Source organism: Myotis lucifugus, unplaced genomic scaffold, assembly GCF_000147115.1.
Source record: "Myotis lucifugus unplaced genomic scaffold, Myoluc2.0 scaffold_576, whole genome shotgun sequence".
NCBI classification, from domain to species: Eukaryota; Metazoa; Chordata; class Mammalia; order Chiroptera; family Vespertilionidae; genus Myotis; species Myotis lucifugus.
In genome coordinates this window covers 167,552-194,263 of record NW_005871624.1, presented here as the reverse complement: position 1 = coordinate 194,263, position 26,712 = coordinate 167,552, and the positions used below count along the sequence as shown (strand labels likewise).

General features: G+C 55.2%; 1 protein-coding gene across 2 annotated transcripts in view; it reads right to left on the bottom strand.

The window, feature by feature from the left end:
- CAMK2A (calcium/calmodulin dependent protein kinase II alpha) overlaps positions 1-26,712 on the bottom strand; it is a 57,689-nt gene that overhangs the window by 4,667 nt on the left and 26,310 nt on the right. The window contains exons 4-16 of one of the 2 annotated variants that reach the window (XM_006104478.3): positions 26,121-26,175; positions 25,280-25,345; positions 25,112-25,184; positions 22,135-22,237; positions 20,814-20,897; positions 20,585-20,679; positions 19,462-19,584; positions 19,055-19,138; positions 17,673-17,715; positions 15,161-15,201; positions 10,417-10,449; positions 9,390-9,438; positions 2,328-2,403 (exon numbers count right to left, since the gene is read on the bottom strand). In XM_006104478.3, the coding sequence (XP_006104540.1) occupies positions 2,328-2,403; positions 9,390-9,438; positions 10,417-10,449; positions 15,161-15,201; positions 17,673-17,715; positions 19,055-19,138; positions 19,462-19,584; positions 20,585-20,679; positions 20,814-20,897; positions 22,135-22,237; positions 25,112-25,184; positions 25,280-25,345; positions 26,121-26,175 (925 nt within the window). The remainder of the gene's footprint in view (positions 1-2,327; positions 2,404-9,389; positions 9,439-10,416; positions 10,450-15,160; positions 15,202-17,672; positions 17,716-19,054; positions 19,139-19,461; positions 19,585-20,584; positions 20,680-20,813; positions 20,898-22,134; positions 22,238-25,111; positions 25,185-25,279; positions 25,346-26,120; positions 26,176-26,712) is intronic. The other variant, XM_023745747.1, reaches the window with a different exon arrangement.

Sequence of the window (26,712 nt, the reverse complement as noted above, 5' to 3'; positions counted from 1 at the left end):
AATTTGGAGGCCTGGTTCAGGTCCTGGCTCTGCCATTTTACCAGCAGGCGGCTTAACCTCTCCAAGCAAGAGCCCCATGAATGCGTGCAGAGCTGTGCCCTGCACAGCCCAGCCTGGAGGCTACTCTCCAAATTGCACCCCATCCTGCCCAGGCAGCAGATCCACAGGGTGGGGAGTTCCTAATTTGTCCTGGGTTCCTGGGAAGGGGACCTTTCCACTCACATTAAAGTGACTTGCGCTCGCCAAGAAGGTCTGTCCCTGGAGAGGGTGCGTTTTGCTACTTTAAACAGAGGTGCCCTGTTGAACAGCAGCCCTCACTATGAGATGAGGAAAACAGCATTCCACAAAGCAATGCCTGGGAGGAGGGCGCCCGGGGCGTGGCCAGGGAGGCCCTCGCTGTGTATTTTCAGGGCAATGCTCCCTGCCTGTTCTCAGTTTTCTGAGAGACCCTGACAGCTGGGAGGTGGGGGGTGAGGGTGGGGGGTAATGGTCTCTCCCACCCCCAGGTCTCTGGCACAACATGGACTCCTGTGACAATGACAGTGAAGCCAGGGACAGAAAGTACCCCAGGAAAAATAGAGGTCCCAATCTGGGGGGTAACTGAAGACAACTGGAGGAGGGGGTCAGGCCCAGCATTTTCTAGCAAGTGCAGGGTGCTCTGTCCCTGGCTGCCCTGACTGCTCTGTCCCTGTAACCCCAGGCAACTGGCTTTTCCACTCAGAACCTCAGATTCTTCGGGTGGATTAACCAGGGGCCGGGGCTGTGCTCAGACCACATGGGAGTCTGAGCTGTAAACATCGGGGAGACTGAGCACCATTGGGGAAGCCCCTCTCCAGGAGGTCTCTGGGCATCCCTGCCTCTGAAGGAGACCATCTGCTTCAGCCTCACTGTACATGTAGAGAAACCAAGGCTCATGACATGGAGGGACTTATCCAGGGGCACATGGGGCCAGACTCAGGGCCTCACGGGCATCAGAGGGCATGGCACGGGGTCAAAACCTAGAGGACACTACAGATGCCAGAGAAAGTGACAGTGACATCACCGAGTGGGGGAGTCCCCAGAAATGGCACTGAGAGACTTGGGGTCCACAGGCGCCACCTCTCTTTCCCCCCTTTCCTGGCTGTGTCCTCCCGGAGCCACTCTCTGGCTCTCCCGTGGCTGACTGAACTCTTTCTAGGGCCGCTGCAAAACCGATTTAACAGCGCATTTCCATGCTTGTGTGCAACACCCAGTGCACACACCCCTGTGCACACAATCGCAAACCTGCATGCATGAACAAGTGCATGCACACACATGTACCTGTGGCCTCAGTCTAACACCTGCACCCTCCAAGGTCCTGTTCCTCCAGAGATAACCAATAGATTTCTGAGGCTTTGCCACCCGTCGCTGTGGAAACCCTCCCACAGCGACTGCCAGGCCTTTGGGAAACCTACTTCAGCTCCTGGGCACAGTGGAAACCAAGAACGGGCTGCCCAAGGAGCAAACCTAGCCAGGTTGTTCTCCCCTCACCGAACCCAACAGGCAAGGGTTATTCTGCCTTAGTTGGCAGTTTCTGTCCACTGAAAGCATATGTGGGGTCTCCGGGCCCAGACCTTAACAATCCTCGCCAAGAGATTGAGGCCTCAGCCTGGAATCCTGGCTCTCCCTGGAGCAGCTGAAGGCAGGCTCAGGGCCGGCTTCTGGGCCAGACCAGGAAGGGTGTCTGGGTGACCATCAGGGGGCGCTCCAGCCCAGCCTTTGCACACAGCTGCCCCTCTCAGGGCTGGCCCCGGTGTGCACAGAACATCTTCTACCACCTGTTTCCTTTCATGTTATTTTTGCACACTGCCTTATTCCCTAGAGAGTTGTAGGTTCCGTTTTGAGGTTCTTTTGCTCACCCTTGCTCACTGGAGGTACACACCCTGTGGATTCCTGCCCACTCCTGCCCAGCTGAGGTCAGAGGTCTGAGAAGGTCCAGGGTGAAGACCCAGGCCCACAAGGCAAGACTAAGGAGGGACCTGCCTCCCTCTCCTCCTTCCCAGCGCATTTCCTGAGGAGGCCCGTGCTGCGGTGGAGATCACCCCCTCTTTCCTCAGGGAAGCAAAAGAGTCCTGGGGAACGAGAATGAGGAGCAGGAGGAGCAGGACTAAGGTATAGAGAAGCATTTCGGACAGAAAGCTTAATAAAAGCATAAAGTCTGAACGCAAAACAGAAACTCGAGTTCATTCTGATTCACAGCACATGCAGAGTGAGTGACTGAGGGTCAGAGACGAGGACCCCAAAGTTAGCCATCAGCCCCCCGAACAACAATCCAGGCAGGACATGCAGGACGGGCCCAGCCGACTCACGTGTAGGACTCAAAATCTCCATTGCTTATGGCTTCAATCAGCTGCTCTGTCACTTTTATAATTTCCTGTTTCCGCACTGTAAGGCAGGAGGGGACACAGAAATAGTAGCAATCGTGACAGTAATGAAGCACCAACTACCATTTCCTGAGTCCTCATCATGTGCCAGACCCTGTCCTGGGACCTGAGGGCCTCATATACATCGTCTCATTTATCCTCACAGTAGCCATGACAGGTAGGTATCATTACTCCCATTTCACAGAAGAAGAAACTGAGGCCCAGAAAGGTGAGAATGGTATGAAAGTTCCCTCAGCTACAAAGGACAGAGCCAGTGTCTTAGCTGGCAGCCTTTGCCTCCAAAAAGCAGCCATGGAGGGCATTCCGACCCTAGGCCTGTTTTGACTCCAAATACAATTTCCTATCAAAACAAGGTCAACTGTCATGGTTGTCACTAGCAGCCATGCCCAAATTGGGGCCGCTAACAAGTCTCAGGGCTTATTCATCCCTTAGGTATGGGGAGCTTTATGCTCCATTTGGGTGCCTGTAGGAAACAGGCTCTGAGCTTTCCAGAACTTTCTAGGCTTAATGAGACCCGGCCTCCCCTGCCGCCACCGAAACAATACAAACAGCTGCTGTCTTTCTGGTAGAGGCTTAGACGTCACTTTTCTTATATGTGTGATTTCTGAGCTCCAGTTTTCCCATCTGTAAAATGGAGACATCACCTCTCATTCATTCAGTGCCAAAAGTATCGTGGAAAGAAACCAGGCTTCAGTACCAGACAGGCTTCATCTAAATTCCAACCCAGGCCCTGGCCAGTGTGGCTCAGTTGATTGGGCATCGTCCCGTGCACCAAAAGGTTGCCAGTTCAATTCCCTGTCAGGGCACATGCCCGGGTTATAGGCTCGATTCCCGGTCGGGTGTGTGAGGGAGGACACCAATCAATGTTTCGCTCTCTCTCCTTCTCCCTTCCTCTCTCTCCAAAAATTGATAAAGAAAAGAAAAGAAAAAAAAAGTTCGGGAGCAATTATAGGTAGAAGGACCTTTCATTCTAGGCTGTACTCTTTAAAAAAAGAAAATAAATACATTCCAACCAAGGCCCTTACAAGGCGTGCAAATGCGGGCCACAAGGCGGTTCCCTGGTCTATGCGATGAGATGACAGTGCTCCCCTCCTTGGCATGAAGCTGGGAGGAGGTGATGAGCACGAAGCACTCAAACCAAAGCCTGGCACACAGTAGGTACACGGTGTAAGTACCCTTTCCTGCATCCTCCCACATGGTTGCCACATCTGCTCCTCACAGACACCCTGGGAGCTTGGCGGGGCCGGTTTCCCCCAGCCGACACCTGAGGAGACTAAGCCTCGGTAATGCAGGACTTTGAGGCCAGGTCTCTTGGTCCCAGAAGGACAGTTCTTGCAGAAGCTTCGCATGGTTTCCCAAAGGTACGCCCTCCCCGCCTCCTCCCCCAGGTTCAAGCTCAGCTCCAAATCCGGTCAGTTCATTGGCCTATGGAGCAGCCTCAGGTGAGGTAGATGGACACGCAGACCATTTCTCAGTTTGGAATGTGGTGGAGAGAGAGAGAGAGAGAGAGAGAGAGAGAGAGGCCATGCCTGGCTGAGCTGTCCCTGCCCTTTTCCTCATCACTGCCCAAGTCACCCACCCCATCTCACACCAGGAGCTCACCTCAGACCCAGAGGACACGGAGTCACAGAACAGCCAGGCTGGAAGAACCCCTGGAGACAGGGACTCAGCCTTCTTATCACGCTACTGGGGAAACGGAGGCCCGGGAGGGGCTGCGACTTGCCCAGGGACATAGAGCAGACAGGGTGCAGTTTGGCTCCCAGCCCGGGACCCTTCCACGGGGCCCCAGCACCCCACCATGTTTCCTGACGCTCGGGGCCTGTATGCCGTCTATTCCCCAACTCGAATACAAGTTCCATGGAGGCTGGGCTGTGGCTGCCCTTAGCTGCTAGATCCCAGGAGCTTGGAACAGGCCTGCCCCCAGGGGAACTCATTATTAAATAAATGAGCGCACCAGGCCTTGTGCTGTGTGCTCAACCTGCAGGATCTTGAAAGCTCACAGCACAGCTTCATGTGGCTATCACTTCCACATCACAGGTAAGCAATCTGGAGGTGAGAGAAGTTAAATTGTCTGCACCATGGACCAATGGCCCAGCGTTTGCAGCTCCAAAGCCCATCACACTCTCCCCCACAACACATGCCCCTCAGGGCAGGGGCCCCTGCCCAGCACAGCTCTTGGCACATGGTGGGTGCTCAGCAGATATAGCAATGTTCATCTTCAATGTCTGTTACACCATGAACAACAAATTATTTTTGAATAATCACCAGGGCTGGGGATGGGAGTCCATCTGAGACCATGAGCTCTGCCAGGTCCCTCTGGGGTCTTGCCTGAGGTTGGGGCAGAGGCAGCAAGAATGAATGAATGAGTGGATGGCACCAAACCAGGGTCTAGGGCTGCTGTTTTTGCCCTGCTTCCTGGAATTGCCCAAGTCGCCTAGTGGCCTGTCCCTGGGAGTCCAAGAGCCTGGCCTCCTGGTCAACTCTGCCCTCCTGCATAGAAGCTGGAGACCGAGGATGGAAAAAAGCCACCGCTGCCAGGAGACACCTCATCCCAGCCTCTCCCACGCGGAACCAAGGTGATGACCCCGAGCTCACGTGCTCACGGCAGGCATGGGGCCAGTGCCACCTCCCTTGCCTCCTCCATCTGGACTTTAAGAATGCGTCCAGCTTGACATCCCAGGAACCTGTGCTTAATGCCCTGTCCCCTGTGGGCTGCTTCCCATGTCATCTCAGAGAGGCTAGCAAAGTGGTCAAAGGCATGAATTCTATAGCCAGAATCCCAGTGTTTGGATCCTGGCTCTGGGACCTTGGGCAAGGGACTTCCCCATGCCTCGGTTTCCCCATATGTATAATGGAGCTACCAATAGCACTTACCTCATAGGGTGGTTCTAAGGATTATGAGTTAAGAATATATCAAAAGAAATAGCTGATACATATGTGGTCCTCACTAGGAACCAGCTACTGTTCCCAGCCCTTTATAACAACTTCTTTATGTAAATAATGATGCAATATGTAAAGCACTTAGAGCAGAACCTGGCACTCCCTACATGAGAGCTGTGGTTAGTTTCTTTTTTAAAACATAAATTTATTTTTATTGATTTCAAAGAGGAAGGGAGAGGGAGAGAGAGATTGAAACATCAATGATGAGAGAATCATCGATTGTCTGCCTCCTCCACACCCCCCAGTGGGGATCAAGCCCACAACCCAGGAATGTGCCCTGATGGGGAATCAAACTGTGACCTCCTGGCTCATGGGTCGATGCTCAACCACCGAGCCACACCAGCCGGGCCTGTGGTTATTATCGTGTGCAAGTCTCTGAATTGGAAGCTGCTCCTGAGGATGGCCTCTAACCTCAGCTAGGACACCTCCCAGCAGCCTATATGTGAGGCTTTCGTCTTGGTTGACATTTTGGAGCTTGCAGCCCACTGGGCAGCCCACTGCACTGTGGGACGGCTCTCACCATTGGTGCCAGCCTCCCTCTTCTTTCAAGTTGAAATCTGTCGCCCTGAAAGCCCCTAGCTATAGTTCTGGTTCCTTTCTGCCATCCGGGGTCCTGCACTGAGTTGTCTGCTGCCTGGATTTATGCCTTTTCCCCTGCCAGTCTTCTCTCCTCAGGGCTGAAGGCCTTCAGGATGTGGTTTGCAGGATCTGACTCAAGCGGGCCATCTACTCATCAACACCTCACTGAGTGTAAGCATATAATCCCAGGTGTGGCTTGGATTTTACACAATATCAAGTCTGGAGTAGCATTCTCTCTCCCCTCCCCATTTTGGACACTATACCTCTATTAATGTAGCCTGAGATAGCACCTAACTTGGTTTTGCCTCCAGCCACTCAGGACACCAATTATGCCAACAGTCAATGCCTAGTGGGCAGGAATCTCCCTAGCTTCATTCTCTGGGACCAAAAAGTCTGGGAGTTTAGTGTTCCTTAAATCTGGATAAATTCACTCTGGTTCTGGGCCCCTCTCATGCCCTCAGCAATCCCATTGCTGTGTGAGGGGTTCATTCAGCAGCTGCTCGGGAGCAAGCTGTGCACTTCCACCTGCCAGGTATTCACCCAGACAGTCCAGGAGTGCTCCCCTACAGATGGAAAAGCCGAGGCCCAGAGAGGTTAAGGCATTCTCTCAAGATCACACAGCATGCCAAAGCTGAGATGGGATCAGCATTCCTGGCTGATATTCCCCAGAATGTCTCTGCTGAGATTCTGAGGCAGCTCTTTGGGCTGTAGAGGACATTAATTTTTCATGGAGCTGACCAGGAGGAGGTGGGGGAACGGAGAGAAAGCCTGGCAGAGCCCAGTGAAATGTGGAGGGTGAGAGTCCTGTGCATGAGGCCCGAGGCGCTCTGAAATATTAATGTCCCTTCCTTTGCTCATGGGAAAATGTTCCCTGGAGGATGACATTTCTAATTAATTTTAATTTTAGGTCGGAATCCACCCCACCAGCTGCTATTCTCACTTAGGAAGAAGACTTAGCAGATCAACACCAGGAAGTGGTTCTCTGGAAAGTTTCTCTGAGGCCTGGAGAAGCTGTGGGAGGCACAGGGCTCCTCTTTCCTGCCAAACGCGGGAGAAGCTCCTGCCTGAGCCAGTGTCTCTCCCATCAGACAGGGCCTTCTGCATGTGGGGAAATGAGGCAGGGAATGGGTCCCAGTTCTGCCATCAATAACCCGATGTGCCCTTCCTCCTCCTTGAGCTCAGACTTCCTCCTGTAAGAGGGCCTAGCCCTGGCTGGGGTTGCTCAGTTGGTTGGAGCACTGTCGGGTGCACCTGAAGGTAACGGGTTCGATTCCCGGTCAGGGCACATACCTAAGTTGCAGGTTCTATCCTCTGTCAGGGCACATAAGGGAGGCAACCAATCAACATCTCTCTCTCACATTGATGTTTCTTTCTCTCCCTCCTCCTCCCTCTCTAAAATCAATAACATTTTTTTAAAAAGTAAAAAAGAAGGGCGAAAAAAAGGGGGACTAGATGAACTAAATAAAATTCAAGGCTTCACAAAATTTCCCATGGTGTTCTAAAGCAGAGAATGATGACTGTAAATGTGGGGGCTTGGGGGTGCAACCCAGAGCCGTTCCCCCAGGTGGAAATGTCTTTGGCAGCTCACATTTTACATGTACAGCGCACACGAATTTTGCATTCTCTTCCAAATATTTCTGTCTGTTTAATATATAAACATTTGCCTTAAAATAATCTCTCAGTAAAATTGATGTTCCAAAAATGGCATGTGGCTTCCTGTCAACCACAAGCTCTAGCTTCACAAAAAATTTAAGATTCACTAAACAATTTCCATGTGCCAAGCACCGTGTAAGCACTTTACATGCAGCCTCTCGTTTCACCTTTACAGCAGTCCTCTGAGGTTGGAACTATTATCAACAACTCTATTGTTAAGGAGGCTCAGAGAGGTTGAGTAAGTTGTCCAAGGTCCACCAGCAAATGGACCCCAGTGAAGAAGCACAGAGCTAGCTCGCCTCCATGGTCCCTAACTGCTCTGAGACCAGAATTATGAGGCCACGGCAAGTCTCCTCAAAAATCCCAATCTTACCATCGGGACAGTGAGCCCTCAACTATGGGGCCGGTCACAGAAACACCATGCCTCAGCCCAACGCAAAACCATAGAATCAGAATCCACAGGGGCAGGGCCAGGCGTGGGTGGAGAATTATACTTGAGGCTGATTTGACCCTAACGAGGAATTCTTCTTCAAGATCATGTGTTTCTAAAGGTTGGCACTAGTGCCATCATAGAAAACGGATTTGCTCTAGTGCCAGGCTATGGCGTTAGTGAGTCCCTCCCCACCCACCCCCGCACCCCCACAGCTGGGACTGATCAGAGAGGGCCATACAGGGTGGGGCTGATCTTCCAGGGTATCCTGGCAGAGTCAAGAGGTAGTCATGGCATTTATTGTATCAAAGTTGTCTTAAAACCTGAATTACAATTGTGCAAAAATATTTATTGCATAATGAAATGCTCTTTTCCCCATCATTATATTCTTTTAGAGGAAAATTATCTAAACTACTGAAAGATGGCTAAACTGGTCCAGCTGTGATCTCTCCAGGTCAACGGTGTCTTCCTAGATTTCAAGGGCTCCCAGGCGTCTCTGACACGTGCCCAAGTGTGAGAACCCTGAGCTCTCTGGTCTCCCTGTCCCAGGCGGATGAGGAGGGCCGGGTGCAGACAGCACAGAATGTCACCAACTCATCCAGCAATTTGGTGTCCCCTGGCCAGAAGACGCACGCTTTCCACACACCAAGGCCCCCAGCGTGGTGGTTATGAGCCAGGCCCTGGAGTCACACTGCCTGGATTCAAATCCTGACTCCACCCTTGGGAGCTATAGGACCTGAAGACACTCCCCTGTTTCTGGGGCTGTGGAACGAATGGGGTTAATTACAGCACCTCCCCAGAGGGTTGTGATGAAGTTCAGGTCAATATAAAGCACTTCCAGGTTAGCCCACAGCACAGCCATTGTTTCTGTTACTGTCCTTATTACTTCCTCTCCTACTATCCGATCACAATTATATGCGGTTTGCTCCCTCCGAGGTTGAGGGCTGCTAGTCGCTCCTGCGTTCCAGGTTGCTCCTGGACAGGGTTTCCCATGCTTCCCATACAAGTGAACATTCTGCACTTTTGCTTTCCCTTTCCTTACAATTATTCATGTCTTAAAAATCAGCACACTTAAAAAAAATTCAAAAATGCTTATTTCAAAAGGCAAATGCATACCACTGTGATACATTTATGACGTGAATGTGTTACGTTGATTTTTTTCTAACACATATGAAAGTTAATGCATAACCCCCACAATAAGAAAAGTCCAGCTGAGTAGCCCACACCGGGAACAGTGTACTCAGCCTGGAAGGAACCAAAGGGAGGTTCTGTGCAGAGCAGCAGGACACCAGGTTGGCACTGGGGTCCCTTCAAACCAGGGGCTGTCAGTGAAGGGGGCCTGAGGAGGCCTTGGGGCCCAGACGCCAAAGGCAAGGCCCCCCTACCTTTGGTGTCTTCGTCCTCAATGGTGGTGTTGGTGCTCTCTGAAGATTCCTGCCAGAGAGAACAGAGAGGCATTGAGGCCTGCCTGGCCAGCAGGAGGGGGCGCGGCCAGTGGGGGGCTGCCCCGGCTGCCTGATGCTGCGGCCCGGTTTCTGTAAGCCTCATTGGCTCTGCCATCCGGATGCTCCCCTGAAAACCTGTCAGACTTCTGAACCTAAGGGGGGAAGGGCCCAGCTAAGCAGGTGGCTGGTGGTTGGGGGCGTGGATGGAGGGATAGATGCAAGGAGAACCCTGGACTTTTTGGAGGGGCTGGGAGGGGTTCCTGGGCCCTTTCTGCTTAAGGGATCATAGAGGGGGTGTAGAGGGGCAGAGAGGCACATGGTGGCCACAGAATGGGGAAGGAATACACACATTGGCAGGAGAGGAAGAGAGAGAGAGAGAGGGAGGCCCAGTGTGAGAGAGCTGGGCTTTTCAGGGAGAGAAAAACCACACAACTGAGGGAGATAGCAATGGAATCAGAAGAAGAGGGACATGGGCCACCATGCCACCACTGGAACGTTTAGACAGAGGCAGGGCTGGTGGCTCCTCTGCCACCGGCAGGCCCTGTATAGCCTTGCTCAAAAAGGGCCTCTACGGCACCCACTGTATTGGCCAAACCAAGCCCCTCCACCCTTCGTCACAACTGGCACAAACCAAGCCCTGAGATGAGTTCCAGAGCAGAGGGTGGGAAGAAGCGAGAAGCCAAGGGCTGGATGTGGGATGGGGTTCAAATCAACCTTCATACCCAACAGAGTTCTCAGGTCTACTGTCAGGCTGCTGGTCTGGGCCATGGAGTGGGAGGTGTCAACAGAAACACGCCAACAACACGCACACACAACACACATATTTGTCACACGAGGCACACGTACCAAGCACGCCCTGAGCACCCTCTCCCCGCCCCGGGTTCCCAGTGCAGCCTGCAGGAGGGAGGCAGGAGCAAGGGGTCGAGGCCCAGCATTTACCGGCGTTGGGGAGACGGCAGACACTCACCATTAACTGAACGCTGGAACTGGACTTTCTTTTCTGGAAAAACAAGGAGAAGAGATGGGACAGGAAAAGACACAGCGTGAAAACGGCAGAGAGCAGAGGGATGGACGACAGGGGAGGTTCGGAAGGAGGATAGGCCTCAGGGTCATCCTCGGTGGGCCTGTGCCGGCAGGGCATGGGGGCAAGGAGTCAGGGCCACCAGCAACAGCTGACCTGGTGGGACCAGTCCTCTCTCAGCCTAAAGTTCTGGGGCCTCACGCACAGCTGCCTGGGTCTCACAGTCTAATCACCAAGCTCCAGGCCAGGCCTCCCCCGGACCAGGGCTCCCTCTACACCCCGCTCTGCTGGGGGAAGTCAACCTGGGTCTCGGATGCCAGTTGCCTAAGGCCTGCAGAATCCACAGCTCTTGAAGGACAAAGGGGTGCTTGGGTCTGGGGGTGAGGCCCAATCTCTCCTCCTAGACTCCCATGCATCTCTGCTGAAAGGCTCCCAAGTGTCCTAGTCACATATAACCAGGCCCCTTCGAGGAGTCTGGGAACTCAGCCTAGGGTGGGGCCAAGGGATCTCCGTTTAAAACAGTATCTCCAGGAGATCCCAGAGCAGGGCCAAGTGCGGGAACCAGTCCTCTCAAATGGCCTTTGAACTTCCGCTTGTGTTCACAGCTTCCCAGCGACTGGCCTAGCCAACTCCTTTATGCTGAGAGAGAAACCGAGGCACAGCCAGACATAGAGCGGAGCCCAGAATTTGAGCCGTCGGGCCCTGCCATTCAGCCTACTCTAGCTTGTGGGGAGTTTGTAGCTTTCCCTGTGTTACTGGCTGTGGAACCAAGGGAAGGAAGGAGAAAGGACAAAGGTAGATTATCTTCTTCTCTCAACTCTAAGCCAAGAGTCCTAAAGACTCATACAGAGGGCTGCAGCTCAAGACTGACACTTGGATTGCACAGGTGAGAAACTGGGGCCCAAAGATGGGCAGTGATCTGCCCGGGGTCTCTCAGCTGGCCGCTAGCAGAGCAGAGGCCAGAACCCCTGAGTGCCGCTCTCTCCTCTGTCCAGGCCTCAGGCACCCACAGCCTGGCTGCTCTTCAAAGGTTTATCCTTCCCAAACCATTCACTTCTGAGGCCAGGAGGCTGCTCTCCTTGCTGCACTGCAGGGGGTGGGAGGGAGAGCTGAGGAGGGAATAGAGATGCCCTTAGGGTGGGTCCTCCAGGGAGAAGCACAATATTCTGAGGGTCCTCAGGTCTAATTCTGGGCTGAGATCCTGTGCTCTCTCTCCAGGGCTTCTGCAGACATGGCAGGGGTGGCTCACTGGGCACAGCCCCTGCACCTGCTCCAGCTGGGCTGGACAGCATGACTTCTGAAGCCAGCAGCCTACAGTCAGCCCTTCCTCTCCTCTCCTCTCCTCTCCTCTCCTCTCCTCTCCTCTCCTCTCCTCTCCTCTCCTCTCCTCTCCTCCCCTCTCCTCTTCTCTCCCTTCCTCTCCTCTCCTCTCCTCACCTCTCCTCTCCTCTCCTCTTCTCTCCTCTCCTCTCCTCTCCCTCCCTCTCCTCTCCTCCTAGAGTCAGCCTCACTCCTGGATGGAGCCAAGCCAGGCACAGTGTTTGTGGGAGAGCACAGGCCCTCTCAGCTTGGCTGACAGCAGAAACCTGAGGACTGGCCCGGGGGGCCAGGAGGTTCCAGGCAGGACACGAGGAGGGAACATAGAGCAGAGACTGTATCAGATTCGGACGTACAGTGACAGGATGGGACATGGGAGAGAGAAGTCACAACGGCACGGATGGGACACCAACAGGGGCAGTGAGTGGACTGAGGGGTGGGAGCAGGCGGCCCCTCCTCATAGCAGTGGAGGCCTCAGGGTGGTTGGAGGAAGGCATCGCTTCTTGATAATAGGAAGACTCAGTTTCCCTGAGTCACAAATGGTGATACTAACAATAATCCCACACTGACCGGCACGTTAGCGTCTAATTTACAAGTCTTTCACCAAAAGTAGAGTCACATCTCTTAGAACCACCTGGAAGAAAGCATGGTTCTAAGGTTAGCGAGGATGATAGAAATGAGAAGTGTGGTCGAAATTAGCCTCAAAAGCCATTAAAAGCCCTTGCAGTACAGTATTGTGCCATGTCTCTAACTCCAGCTGGCCGGCTGGCCTCCAGCGGCAGGACCAATCCCTGCTTCTTCGGCAAAGCCCCGGGTGGAACCGGTGGTTTGTCTCTAGGACAGTGTTGTAGGAAGATTTCCTCACTTGGGCTGAACGTGTGTCAGTGGAAGAAGCACGGGATGACCACCAGGCTCGCAAGCCACTGCCATCTTCCTTTGCACGGATGACAGAGCGATGACCCAGGTCCCCAAGGGAGGGACGGCGGGGCCCAGAGTCAAACCCTTGGCTTCTTGACCAGAGCCAGTTTCACTCACGGTGAAAACATGACTGGACCCCAAGTGACACATGGCAGGCAGGGTGCCCCGAATCCTGGGCGAGGCCCCGGGTGACTTGTCTTCCAGCTGGACTTCCTCCTTGGCCAACCCCCAGGAGGGGAAGGAGGCTGCACTACAGAGAGACGGTCGGGCCAGGAATAGCCTTTGAGCTTCTGTTCATCCACCCAGGCTGCCCTGAGAAGTCACTCAGGGTCTGTCTTAGCTGCTGGAAGGAGGGGCACTTTCCTCAGCTGCACCCACTGTGACTAGCCAGAGCCCCACCATGCCATGGCCTTGCCCTCGGGCAGGCTCCGCCTCCTGGCTTTGCCTGGGAAGAGGCAGACCAGAGCTTTGTCCCAAGACCCTGCCTGAGGGAGGCCTTGACCTCACAGCAGTGGCTCTGAGTTAGCCTTTGCCAGGGCCACACCACAAGCCAAGCAGACCCTCCCTCTGCCGCCTCCTCCTCCACTGACCTGGGCCACAGCACACCAGCACCTGTGGCCTCTGCCCCCTATCTCCCAAATACAATTTTCCCCAGGGAACCCCGTGCCCCAGTGTCTACCAACCAGGGCCAGTGAGAGCTCCAGCGGCTCCAAACCGGCCACCCCCACATTGTACATCCCCCCATTTCCCTTTCAAATGGTGAGCCAAACAGCAGGTGAGCCCAAACTCAATTCTGAGTTCCACTACGGGACTCGGGATGCGTGCGTGACAACTTTAGAAATTGTGCCGGCTTTAGATCTGTGGATTACCAGATATTCTCTTGAGCAAACTCTGTTTTCAAGACAAATCTTAACCCGGAAGTCCAGTAGATAAAACAGAAAAGATAATAACACTGGCCGGCACCTCATGAACATGTGTCGCACGCCCTGCACCGTGCTAAGCCCTCGACACACGTGATCTTGGCTCATCCTCACAAACAGCCCTGCGAGGTGGACACCCCTGTGACCCTCTCCGCTTGAACGAGGAAACACAGGCTCAGGGGACTCGAATAACCAGCCAAGGTCTGCGGCTGCTAAGCCCGCCCAGGCTCTCTTACCCACGGTGCCGGCTGTAACATGGAGCCGTTCTGGCTGAAGTGGGCAGGGGAAGCCCAGAACCTTCTCTGCTTGCCGCTTCTAATCCCACCCCACCCCATCTGCTGCTGGAGGTGCTTCCCCAGAGCCTTTGGGTTCCAAGGACTTCAGTTTGAAAACCACGGACTTCAACTGATAACCAAATACTTAGGTATCCCTCAAGCACCCAAGATGAGAGGGAGAGTGATTAGATAGGGTTTTGTCGGTTTGTTTTGTTTTGTTTTTGTTTGTTTGTTTGTTTGCTGGTATGTTTTTAAAGCTGAAATCCTGGAAATCATGGAGTCCACACCCTTCCACCTGCCCATTGTACCTATGGGAAAACTCAAGCCTGCAGAGGGGAGGCCCGAACCCTGGCCTCCGAGAGCCAGCCCAGATCCCTCCCATGTAACCGTGACAGACCAAAGCCTGCGACCTGAGACTGTAAATGCCACTACAAATGAAGCCACAGAGCCACCAGCCTGCCTGGTGGCTGTGCTTGGACAACGTCCCACACCTTCCAGTGTCCTGGGCACAGCCCAGCCCTGGGGCCCTGGCCAGTCAGGGCTCTGAGCCCAGAGAAAGGCAGGGTCTCAAGAAAGAGAACCCACAAGGCGAGCCAGTGGCAGGGAGAAGGGGGCTGCAGAGAGTGGGACCAGGCCCCAGAGAGCAGAGGGAGAAGAGAGAGGAGGGGAGCGGGGTCAGGGGGGTGTGGAAGTAGCTCGGGCTTCAGGACTGGGAGGGAGGACAGAGGGCAGGCCTGGGTAGGGGGAGGCGGGGATGCTTAGCATTGAACCGCAGGTCTTCAGGGGGAGAGGGCACCTCTGGACCCCAAAGTGGAGAGAAATTGCTGTCCATCCTCTTGGACTGGGGTGTATTGGGTCAGGGATCCATTCCTGCCAGCCCACACTCGGGAAAAGGGAAGTTACTCCTCATGGTCATCTCTATCCCTTCCTGGTACCTCCTGCTCACCAGTCCTCCAGCCCCAGAGAACCCCAGAAACCTCCTCCTGACCTGCCCCTTTCCTTGTGCCCACTCCAACCCCAGGCCAGCTGCGTCTCCCACCAGCTTTCAACCCTCCCCCTCCCCCGCTTCCTCCCCTGATCCTGGTGAGAGGTGGGCACCGAAGACCAGGTCTCTGGGTCTGGGGATGGCCTGGCTGCAGGAGAGACCGCATCTGCCCAGAACACCACCAGCAGGGCCTGGGTCTTCGCCAGGCCTGAAAGCCGGGCCTTCTTGAAGGAAACGCCGCCAGAGCAGGCCCTGGTGGCTCCCAGGGGGCTTACCTTCACACCATCGTTCTTCTTGTTTCCTCCGCTCTTCCCTCCTATGGAGGAGAGAAAGTAGAGGGTTACCAACACCAGGCAGGGCACCAGGGCCCAGAGGGCAAGGAAGAGCAGCATCCACGGGCAGCCGGAGGGCAGGGAGCCGGCTCAGCGATCTGGGAGACCTCCTCCTGCTTCTCCTCCCTCCTCTGGAGCCTGGGACTGCCAGTGGCCCCCTAGGTGGGCCTGGGCTCCCACAGTTCTCAGCGATCGCAAGTGTGACCCCCCAGCCCCATGGGTTGAGGGTGAGGAAGGTATCCAGTGCGTCCCAGGACTGTGAGTTACTGTTTGAGCCCGGGGATTCCCTCTGGGTCCCGGTCACCACCCGTGCTGGTGTGGCCAACCCGGAGGCCCGGCTGCCCGGCCGGGGCAGGATGCTCCCTCCCCAACCCAGCCCGCTCTAATTTTAGCCCCATGCTGCTGCAGAGGTCATGTGTCAGCCCTGCCCACTCACGCTGGACAGCTGCGAGCCGTGTTTTGCCAGTGACAAGAAGCAGATGCCCCCTTGTGGGGCCCACCGCTGCCAGAGCACCCATCCTGGCGGAGGCCTCCCCACCCTCAAACTCCAGAGCTCCAGGCTGGGGGTGGCCCTGCCCCCGGTAGCCAGGAAAAGCAGAGCAACAGGTCTCAGGGAGGCTCCACCTCTGTCACTTCCCTTTCCCTCCCCCTCGCCTCCTGGCCAGAGCCCATGGAGAGGGAGGGCATCAGCCAGGAAGTGGCACGAGTGCCCAGCCTTGCCCAACTTGACAACCGGCTGCTCAGACCTCAAGCGAACGCTTTATGTTGAATGAGATGGGGTGTCTATAAAGTGCTTACTTAGCACTGCGCTTGACCTCTGTGCAGTAGATGCTCAATAAATGGTGCCACCTGTGCGTCTCCTGGTGGCCTGCAGAGTGAGCCGGCCACAAGGGGCGTACAAGACGTTGCAGCCCCAGAGGCTTTGAAGGATGGGGCTCCTGGTCTGTCCAGCTTCCCAATCACCCTCACATTTCCAATGACCCTACCTGGCTCTCGTCCAAAATTTACCCTCTTGTAAGCAAGTGGGTACCGCTGGATCCAAAGCCAAAAGGAATGGCTGTCCCTGCCCCACAGGCTTGTGGGCTGAACCAGGCTGCTCAGCGGGGCTGGAGTGCTTGCCCCTCCAGCCTCCGGGGGGCCCTCTCAGCTCCAGCCACTATGGCAAGACTGGGGGGGGGGGTCTGTGAGGCCACATATTCTGATTTTCAAGAGAAGACAGAGATCTGGGCTTTTCTGGGAAATCTCCTGATGTTTAAGTGCTGGGAATACTTTGCAAAAAATTTTTAAACACCCCTGCCCCCCCCCACCCCACCCCAAAGCACATCTAGAGATTGGAAGTAACCCCATGGGCACCATCTTTAAGTTCTGGATTAGAGTTCTCTAGGGGCACTTCAGTTGTTAAAAAAAGACTCTGTCTGGGTGGCTCATGTTTCAGTTTGAGGATCTGCAGGATCCTTGTCTGGGGAGAGAATGGGGAGGCAGTTCAGGCAGTGGCAGAAGCTCAGATCGAAGTCCCAGGTTTTCCCACGCTGGGTCTCATTCTCCCAGCTCGTGAAATGAGCAGGGGGACCCTCTCTCGAGGCCTGGGCTGTAGCCGCCCAGAGTCGACCCCTTGCTGCGGAGCCAGCCACGTGACCACAGCAACCTTCTCAGGCTGGCTCCAGCCCCAGGCAGAGGGCCCCTCGGGTGAGCTTTGCCATATCTGCTCAGCTGCCCACTCAGCCTCCGGGCTCCCAGAGAGAAGCCTCTGGCAGCGCTGGTCCTAGAACTCTCCAGTGTGCCAGGGGGAGCTTCTTGTTAAACCCTGACACTGATCCCTTCCCCTTCTCTCTTCGGGGGCCACATGCCACAGGTCAGCGGGCGCTCCCTGCCCTAACCAGCCTGGCTCTGGCCAAGGCCGAAGGCTCCTGCCCTGGCTACGGGCACTTGCACTGAGGTTGGTCAAACCTGTGCTGATCACAGGCTCTGCCTCCCCCTAGTGATGCCACCTGGGCCGCCCACGTCCACCCCCCTGAGCTTCCGTTTCCTCCTTCAGGAAGCAGGGATGGCGATGGCCCCCACTGCCTTGTCGTAAAGGCCATGGAGACTGCTCAGCCCAGGGCTCTGTAACCACAGGGAACAGGAATGCTGCTCAGTCCCACCCGGACCTGGACGCACATTTGAGAGGCCTTCCCTCTGGCTGGCCCAGCCTGAGAACCCAGCCCTCCTGTGAGGCAGGGGACACAGACTGAACCTCTGGCCCTTCCCTTCCTCGTGGGCCCGTCGCTTGCCAACCTCTGACCCTTCTCCATTTCTGGGTGCAGGTTTGCATCACGTGAGCAAAGCCCCCAGTCACGGGGTCCTCTGCAGCCCCCGCTCTCCCAGGCCCCCGGGCCTGAGGGTACCCAGGTATCCGACATGGCAATGTCCCCACTCCTACAGGATGTGTTTGGGGCTTTGAGGTCCTACCACCTACCAGAGAAGTTCCTGGTGGCCAGCATCGTGGTGAGGATGGCTCCCTGCACAGGTGAGAGGAGAGGGTGCGGTGGGGAGAGAAGCCAGAGGTGAGTGGGGAGAGGAGAGACAGAGAAATGGGTGATGAGTGGGGAAGGAGAGACAGGTGCTCCACTCATACACAAAGCCAAAGCCGCTGCCCCTCATTAGTCCCCCATTCCACAGCCCAGGGACCAACCCCCACCTCCCTGGAGAAACCAGGGTGAACTCAACCTTAGCTGGCACCGCTCCAGGGACAGGGCCATTCTAGAAGCAGATATTAATAGGTCCCACCGGCCTGGCCAGAGCTGGTGGATGGGCCCGGGGACACCTGTCAGGGGGCTGCTAAAGGCCATGGAGGTGTCCTGCTTGGGCAAGGACAGTAGACCCTGCACCCCAGGGCCCCTCCCGTGTCCACCCTCCGCCCGGGGCACTCAGCACCCACTCTAGTACTAGTACATCCCTGGGCTTGAAACCCTGGAAGGTTAATGCAGAAAAGCCCTTTCTGTCAGCAAGGGGGCTGGGGGGCAGTGGCCCTTCTAATCTGATGCTCTCTGACTTGGACACTCTCTGAGTCCGACAGCCCCTGGTTTTAAGAATCCCTGATTCTGACACTTGGAGACTTCTTCTGTGACAGCTCCCACTAGGGGCTGGGGGTGATACTCAGTTTTCCTGGCATCATGCTGGCCGCCACCCTTGGCCCAGGTCCCCATCCTGAGCCACCGTGCCAAGCTTGGGAGCAATTGGTGAGAAGGTTCCCAATGAACAGGGGCCCAGTATCTGTCACTCAGCATGCTGATGGCTTCTCTCCTCCGACCAGATGGGGACCCTTCGGTCGCTCTTCCTACCTGCTCATGGGGACCCTGGCAAGGTCTAGGCCAGGAGTTGTCATGGCCCCGAGAACACACAGGACCTGCTGAGAGGCTGCAGCTCAGGGCCCACCTGGGTCTCCATGTAATTTCCTTGGGGTCACGACCCCTACCCAAGTCTCTGGGCCATTCCTCACCAGTGGTTGGCAGCTGGGGCCTCACCCCCATCGTGGCTTAATGCCTGCTTCTCCTTTGGGGCCTCAGCGTATATGCTACTTGCCCAGGCAGGCTTCCTGGGTCCTTCTAGACCTGGCTCATGGCCCTGCTGTGTACACCCACAGCCTCGGGGCGTGCAAGCACAGCACTCACCACGGCCCCATCATGTCCTGGTTATGTGTCTGTCTCCATTGCTCACCGCCCTGCCCAGACAGCAGGTGTTCAATAAATGTTTGTTGACTCAGAGAAGGAAAGAACAGTGAGTGGTCTCCTGGACACGGTGGAGGCCCAGGCCACGCTACTCCCATGTCTGGGGGCATGGAGGGTGAGGACCTGTTACCTTCAGTTTTCTCCTGGCGTTGAACTTCTTCAGGCAGTCCACGGTCTCCTGTCTGTGCATGCAGGAGGCCACGGTGGACCGGTGCTGGAGGGAGTAGGGAAGAGGTCTGTGAGTAGAAGGCAGGCCTACCCAAGGGCCCCTCAGCAGGGTGTCTTATGGGTGTGGTTGGCATCTTGGGGGAATAATTCTTTGTTCTAGGGGATGTTGTAAACATTCTGTTGTAGCGTTTGGTGCACTAGACATTCAATGCCAATAGCACCCCCGTCCTGATGCACTTTCCCCTGAGAACCACAGCAGGGTCAGTGTCTCTTGGATAAAGCCCCTCACCCCAGGGACAGGACTCCGTGAAGGCCTTAACCCTGAGGTCTGGCGGGGTCCTGGGAAGGGTCTTGCTGAGGAAGGCTCACCGAGATCCAGGGGTGCTTGAGGGCCTCGGCGGCCGTGATGCGTTTGGACGGGTTGATGGTCAACATCTTATTGATGAGATCCTTGGCTTCTGGGGTGACGGTGTCCCATTCTGGTGATGGGAACTGAAAGGGGCAGAGGGGCCAGGTTTGCCCAGCCTACCCCAGGCCACCCCTGCGATCCCCCAGCCCCTGACTGGCAGGGGAGCAGGCAGGGGTCCTACTGCCCATCCACTTGGGCATCCATAACCAGGAGGAGTTGGGGCAGGGTGCTCTCACCCAGGAAAAATCAGAACTATGGGCATAGGAAAAGGGGGCCTCCCTCTGCTGTTCTGAGGTTGTGCCTTATCTGGAAAGCAGCAGGCCTGTGGGTATAGCCCAGACTTCAGGATCACAAGGCTGGGTTCAAGTCTGCTTCCTGGGCTGAGTGACCCTGGGCGAGTCATGTGACCTAGAGGTGCTGTGAGGATTAAGTATGGTATAAAACACAGGGCACATAGCTTGATAGAAATCAGCCATGTAAGAAAGCAGTATAGTTTGTAGTTAGAAGCTTAGACACGAGAGCCGGACTGCCTGAGTTCAAATCCCAGTTCCACCATTTCTTAGCTATAGGATCTGGGCAGTTATTGAACCTCTCAGTGCCTATACCATAGATTGGTGTGAGGACTAACTATAATAATATATAGAAAGCATTAGAAGAGTGCTATATAGGTGTCAGCTATCATTATTTGTGATCTATCCATCTATCTATCTATCTCTATAAATCTATACCTAGAGAGAGAAAGAGAACTTGGATCTAGGGCCTGCCCCTGCTCCCACCCCCACCCCCCAACCTCTCGCCTCACTTTGCTGCTGCTTCTGCCTTCCGAAGCCCCATGGGCTAGACCCCATCCCTTAGAGGCCCCCGGTCGTTAGACACAGGCAGCTCATCGCCTGGCCTCAGTCAGCCCTCAAGCTCCGCCTACCATTCACCCCCCGGCCCACAGCTAGAGAGTGACAAGGAGACCTAGATGGACTGGGAGGGCAGGAGGGGGGCATCCTCGGGTCCTGACCTCGCTGGCCATTGGCTCCCACTGGAAGGGGCTCCGGGGATGGCAGGGAGGCTGGAGAGAAGAGTGACACTCACATCATAGGCGCCAGCTTTGATCTGCTGGTACAAGCGGTGCTGGTCCTCATCCCAGAACGGGGGGTAGCCCACGAGCAGGATGTACAGGATCACTCCTGGGGAGAGCGCCAGGAGGAGCTTCAGCCCCTTGTGAGGGGAAGCAATGGGGAGGAGAGTGATGGGAAAGAGGAGAGAGGGCACCAGAGATGCCGCTGGCCAGGGGGACAGAGGGGCCTTTGGAAGGACTCACCGCAGGCCCACAGGTCCACGGGCTTCCCGTACGGGTCCTTCCGCAGCACTTCTGGAGAGAGGTATCCAGGTGTCCCAGCAAACCCTGCTCCCCAGACACAGACAGGCAGACACACACAGAGGTGGCACATAAGTAAACCAATGCAAGGTCCTGCTGGAGGAGGGTGAGGACTGCCCTGGAGATGGCAACAGCTCCTCCTGCCCTCAGATGGGGCCAGCAACGCCTCTAGACCAGGGGGGACAAGTATAAAGGACACTGGGCACCGCCCCCACTCCAGAGCCTAGGGCAGAAGTCACTGATCAACCCCAGAGCCCTTCCCATGGGGTCCTGACTCAGCTCCATGAACTTCTAGCACATCCTCCCAGCAGCCACTACCAATCAATGTCCTTGCCAGTTGGCCCCACGCTGAGCTGAAGGACCCCTTGCCCACTTCTCCCCTTTGAGGAGCTGGTCCTGGGATGGCAGGAGGCTGTCCCTCACTCGGCCTTTACCCTCAATCCCTTGGGTAGGTCTCTTTTCTAGGCTTCATTTTCCTCGTTTGTCAAATGAGGGCTTAGGGATTCCTATTTTAAATACCTTCCAGCACTGTTGGGAGGATCAGTTGAAATAATGGACACCCCAAGTACTTTAACAAGTAATCATAAGAATGGTTCCTGTTTATTGAGTATGTGTGCTAAGCAGGGCTGAGCACTTTCTATGCCTGATCACACTTAACCCTCACCCAACCCTGAGGAACATTCTATTATTGTCCCCATTTTCCAGATGAGAAAACAGGCTAGGAGAGGTGCAAGGAGGCCCAATCACACCCCCCATATGTAGCAGAAGCGGAACTGGAACCCGGAGCTCTGGCTCTTAACCACTGGGCAATATTGCCCACTAAAAAGGGTCCCCGGATAGCAGGAAAGACTCAGTTATGCCCTATTCTCAGAGCATGCTGGATCATCTGAGCTTAAAACCTTGCTCTGCCCCTTGTAATCTCCTTTGACCTTTTCCAGGTTTCGTAGCCTTTGTTCCTCATCTGTGATGTCAGGATAATAATCTCCAGCACTCAGGATGTGGGGGAAACCCCTAGAAGCCGCTAGCCAACAGTGTAGGTATTTATGCATGTGAAGAAGCTATGTTCTGTTCGATTGGTAACCATGTCCCTGCGCCTAGCCCTACCCACTGACCCAGAGGCTGGGTGGGGAGGGACCTCTAACTCTGCTACCTGAGTCCTGGCTGGTCCAACACCTTCTACAACCTGCCCTTGTTCAGGCAGAGGTTCCTAAAGGCCAACATATCAACACAAGGCTGACCCCCAACACCCCCTGCCCCCACTCACCGAACCATGCCTGCTGCTCCCCCTCCACCTCTATGGCCAGGCCAAAGTCTGCCAGTTTCACCGCAGCGCCCTTGAGCTTGGAGGCCAGCAGCAGATTCTCCGGCTTCCCAGGACCAGAGAGAAGAGGGAAAGGTGGGGAAGAAAGGGCCAGAGGACAGTGAGCAGGTTCAGGACCTCATCTCCAGGGGCCTAGGCTTACAGATGGAGCAGCTGAATAATCCAGAGGCACGCTGCCCCCACCTCCAGCTCCAACTCCAGGACCCTGAGTTTAGTCCCCAGAGAAAGGACTACCCCACTGCAAGTCTTCTGCAACAGTAAGAACCTTCCTCCACCAGCCATCTATCCCCTCCTTTACCCTCCCCTCAGGGTCTGGACCTGGGGCTGAGGGGAGGGTGGGAGGTGGGGGGAGGGGACAGCCACCACCACAATAAGAAAAAAGAAGCAACATCTACTGTGTTCCTACAATGTGCCAGCCACTAGGTGAAGGGCTTTGCACACATAACCTCATTTGTCATCTCAACAACTCTTTGGGATAGGCATAATTATTCCTATTCTTATAGCCCTGAAATAGTCATGCTAGTTGTCAGCTCAGGGCCTTTGCACTTCCTGTTCCGCCTGCCTAATTTGTTCTCCCTCTGAGCTTCACAGGGCTGGCCTCTTCTCTTCATCTGGCTATCACCCTCATGTCACCCCTTCCAGGAAGCCCTCCATGACTACTCTATGAAGAGCCCCCAGGTATCTTCTATCTTAGCTTCTTGTTACCTTCATAGATCTCATTGTGATTTGTACTGTTTTTCCCCATCTGTCTATGTGCTTGTACATTATCTGTCGCCCTGTAGTATGTGAATTATCTGTTTTGTCCACCACAGCATCGCCAGCACCTAAGACAGAGGCCCGCACATATCAGGTACTTAGTAAGCATTTGTCGTGGAAAGAGAAGGAAACTGAGGCTCAGAGAGGTAAAGTGACTTGACAAAGGTCACAGAGCTGATAAGAGACAGATCCAGAATCACGGCACAGTCTGGCTCCCAAGCCAGGCTCTTAACCACTCTAAGCTGAGAGGCAGGGATGGGGAACGGAGGTCATGGGGGCCTCAGACAGGCCTCCTGGCCTCTGGGGTGTTGAGGCTGCTGTCTCCTGCTGGGTCTAGAAGAAAGGGAATCGCACTAGTTAGGACGGAGAGGAGTTAAGAGCGTGGACTTTCCAGTTAGATAGCCCTAGCTTCTGATCCCAGCTGTGGAATTTGGATAAATTATTTCACTTCTCTACGCTTTAGTTACCTCCCAGAACATGGGGATAGTGTCTATCACTGGGTGGCAGACGAATTAATTTCAATCAGCCACGTAAAGTACTTCACAGTGGCAATAGCAAGTGCCTGAGAAGCATCAGTCCTCATTTCCTGCATGGGGAGGGGCTGGGGCTCCAAGTCTCTGGGGACAGCTGGCTTCCTCTGACCCCTTCTCCACTTGGGTTTCCAAGAGGGTCCCACAGCTGACCTTTCACTGCCCACAGCTAGATGGGCCACAAATATAGCTCATTACGGCCCCTTTTGTCCTCTGGGGACTGTGTTCCCAACATGTCCTGGGTCTCAGTAGCCGTCCTGCCCTGGTTTGATGAATGTGCCACTAATTATTCCATCCAGAGTGGCCTAAATTTGTGCCTCTCCTCCCCCTCCTCCCGTGCAGGGGCTGTAGCTATAATGGGAACAGGCCTTTGGGGAGAGCCACCCGGCCGTCTGGCCAGAGACCTTCCTGCCTATGAGTCTAGACTGAGCCGCAGGGAGCTCACCTGCGTTCAGGTGAGGAGCCATGGACTACTCATGGCAGTCAGAGGTGGGCAGGGGTTCTGCTCAGAGCATTTCAGCCCAAAGAGGAACCAGGCCTGACTAGAGGGTGCCCAGGGTGAGAAGGGCCTAGAAGTCCTATCCCGAGTGGGAGAACAGCCTGCAGTGACTCAGGAGCTGCCATAACGCCACCCAAGTGCCTCCAGGGCTGCTCTGAGCTGGAGGCTTGATCTGTGTGGCCCCAGAGGGTAGAACTGGGGAAACCCCCATAGCAGGGAAGAATGAAGGAGCATTTCCCAACGGTACAGGGGCTACCCTGTAAGAAGTGACTTTGTAGTCACTGAAGACCAAAAAGCAGAAGTTTGATGGATATCCAGAAGTTTGATGGTCGCCTAGAAGGGGCTACTGCAGAAGCAGGAGCTGGATTGAGTGGTTTTTGGCCTCAGACCACCCAGGACCTGGGATCTGAGGCCAGGGTTCCAGTCTTAGCTCAGACGCGACTGAACTGCATGTTCTCAGGCAAAGCCCTGGGACTCTTTAGGCCTAGTTTCCTGCTCTGCACGAAAGGAGTGATGTTATGAGCTACCAGCTGCTGAGGCCATGAGGCCCAGCAGAGGAGAGCTGTGAAGTCTGTGCTGACCCAGCAAGACCGTGCGCTGATGCCACCCCAGGACTCCGCATCTGCTTGTCCTGCCCATCTCCTTCTTCAGGTGGGAAAAGAGAGAGGGCCAGAGGGCCTTAAGACCTGTTTTCATCCGTCCCCCCCCCCCCCAGCCCCCAGCTGCCAGAGACCTGGAAAGAGTAACCGCATCTGTGTACCAGGCACTGTGCTGTCTCCTTTGACATTCTCGCCAACCTGTGCAGAGGTTGCTATGGCAACACCCACTATAAAGAGGCTGACACTGTGAAGCTAGAAAGTGGCCCAGCTGGGATTTGGACCAGGCCATCGCCACGCTTGGCATTCTAACCGTGTCTCACCTGCTTGGCACAAAGCACGCGGGGCTGGGAGCCGGGAGGCCTGGGTCCCGAGCCCAGATGCTCCACCTCCCTAAGCCCAGTTTCCTTATCTGAACAGTGAGGGGAATATTCTCCCTCCAGCCCAACAAGGGGAAATAAAAGGGAATCTGACACCACCGGTGGCTCTGCAGGTGGAGGGAAGGACAGTGGGCGGAGGAGCGGTCCCTGGTGGCTCACCTTCAGGTCCCGGTGCACCACCCCCATCTGGTGGCAGTGCAGCACGGCCTCCAGGATCTGCTGGATACAGTGACTGGGGAGAGAAAGGCAGGCGTCACCAGGTGAAGACGGGGCCCCCCCTGGGAAGCTGGCAGGCGAGATGCCTGCCAGGCCACATGGGGAACTCACCTGGCATCAGCCTCGCTGTAATATTCCCGGGCCACGATGTCCTCGAACAGCTCCCCGCCGGTGACCCTGGGGACACAGGCACCGTCACCCTCCCACAGAGGCCCCAGGTGCCGCCGCTGCTGGAAGAGTCTCCAGGGAGCTAAGGGTGGGGCCTGGGGGCTTCAGAGCCTCAGCCCCAAAGGGAGGGACTCACAGGGATGTCCCCTGCTGCAACCCCCTTCCTGGCTTCCAGCCCACCCTTCCACTAACTTCCCTCCCTCCCACTCCTGGCTCTTCCCCGACCAAGCCCAGGTGGGAGCTAGGGTAGGGCCCTCAGAACACATCACTAGGATTCATTAGGTTCCTAGAAGCCCAAGGGCCGGGTCTTGGTTTTGTTGTTCAATAGACTTTATTTTTAGAGTAGAGTTAGGTTCCCAGCAAAGCTGAGAGGAAGGCACAGAGGTTTCCCACACACCGCTGTCCCTGCCACATGCAGTCTCCCCCATTATCAACATCTCAAGGGCTGTTGGGGTTTTTTACAAATGAGACCAGTGTCATCACAGAGCCGCTGCCAGCCCGGGAACCACCAGGCCTCTCATTTAATTATGGTTTTTCACTCGGTCGACTGGCATTCAAAACTTTAACATTATTCCAAAAGGGAACTTTCTATCGCCGGTAGCCACAAATAGAGACAAAGCTAATGTGCTGGTGTTTCAGGATCACCAACTTGCAGCCACTTCTAAGAAAGTCTATCAGGAGAGGGAGTTCAGCCCAGTCTGGGGGCATTTGAGACCCAGAGAAGTCCTCCCTGCTCGGGCCGCCCTGATGTGCCCTGTACATCCCAGGATGGGCCCAAACTCACAGGTCGAAGATCAGGTAATGGTGCCCCTCCTCGGAGATGCTGTCGTGGAGCCGGACTGCGGGAGGAACCAAGGCAGCCGGTTACAGGAGAGCACACTGCTCCCTACCCCTGCCCTCCCTCATCCCTCCAGCAGCAACACTGCTTTTTCTCAGAGACTGAGCACAATGAGGTACGAGGTGCTTTGACAAATGCAGGTGAACAGGGGCTCCCTTACTTCAGGCACTGCCAAGAGGGCCTGGGCTTAAGGACAACAGATCCCCCCCTCTTTTTTTTAATATAATATATGTTGATTGATTTCGGAGAGGAAGGGAGAGGGAGAAGGATATAGAAACATCAATAATGAGTGATTGGCTGCCTCCTGCACACCCCAAACAGAGGATCAAGCCCACAACCCTGCATGTACCCTGACTGGGAATCGAATCGTGACCTCCTGGTTCATAGGTCGACACACCAACTGCTGAGCCACACTGGCTGGGCCAGACCCCTTTTTTTGGGTCAAAGTTTGGTTTCCTCCACGCCCCACCTCTCCGTTTCCTTTCTGGGCAGACAAGCATCATGGAATGATCCTGTAGCTCCAGTCTCTGCCACTTGC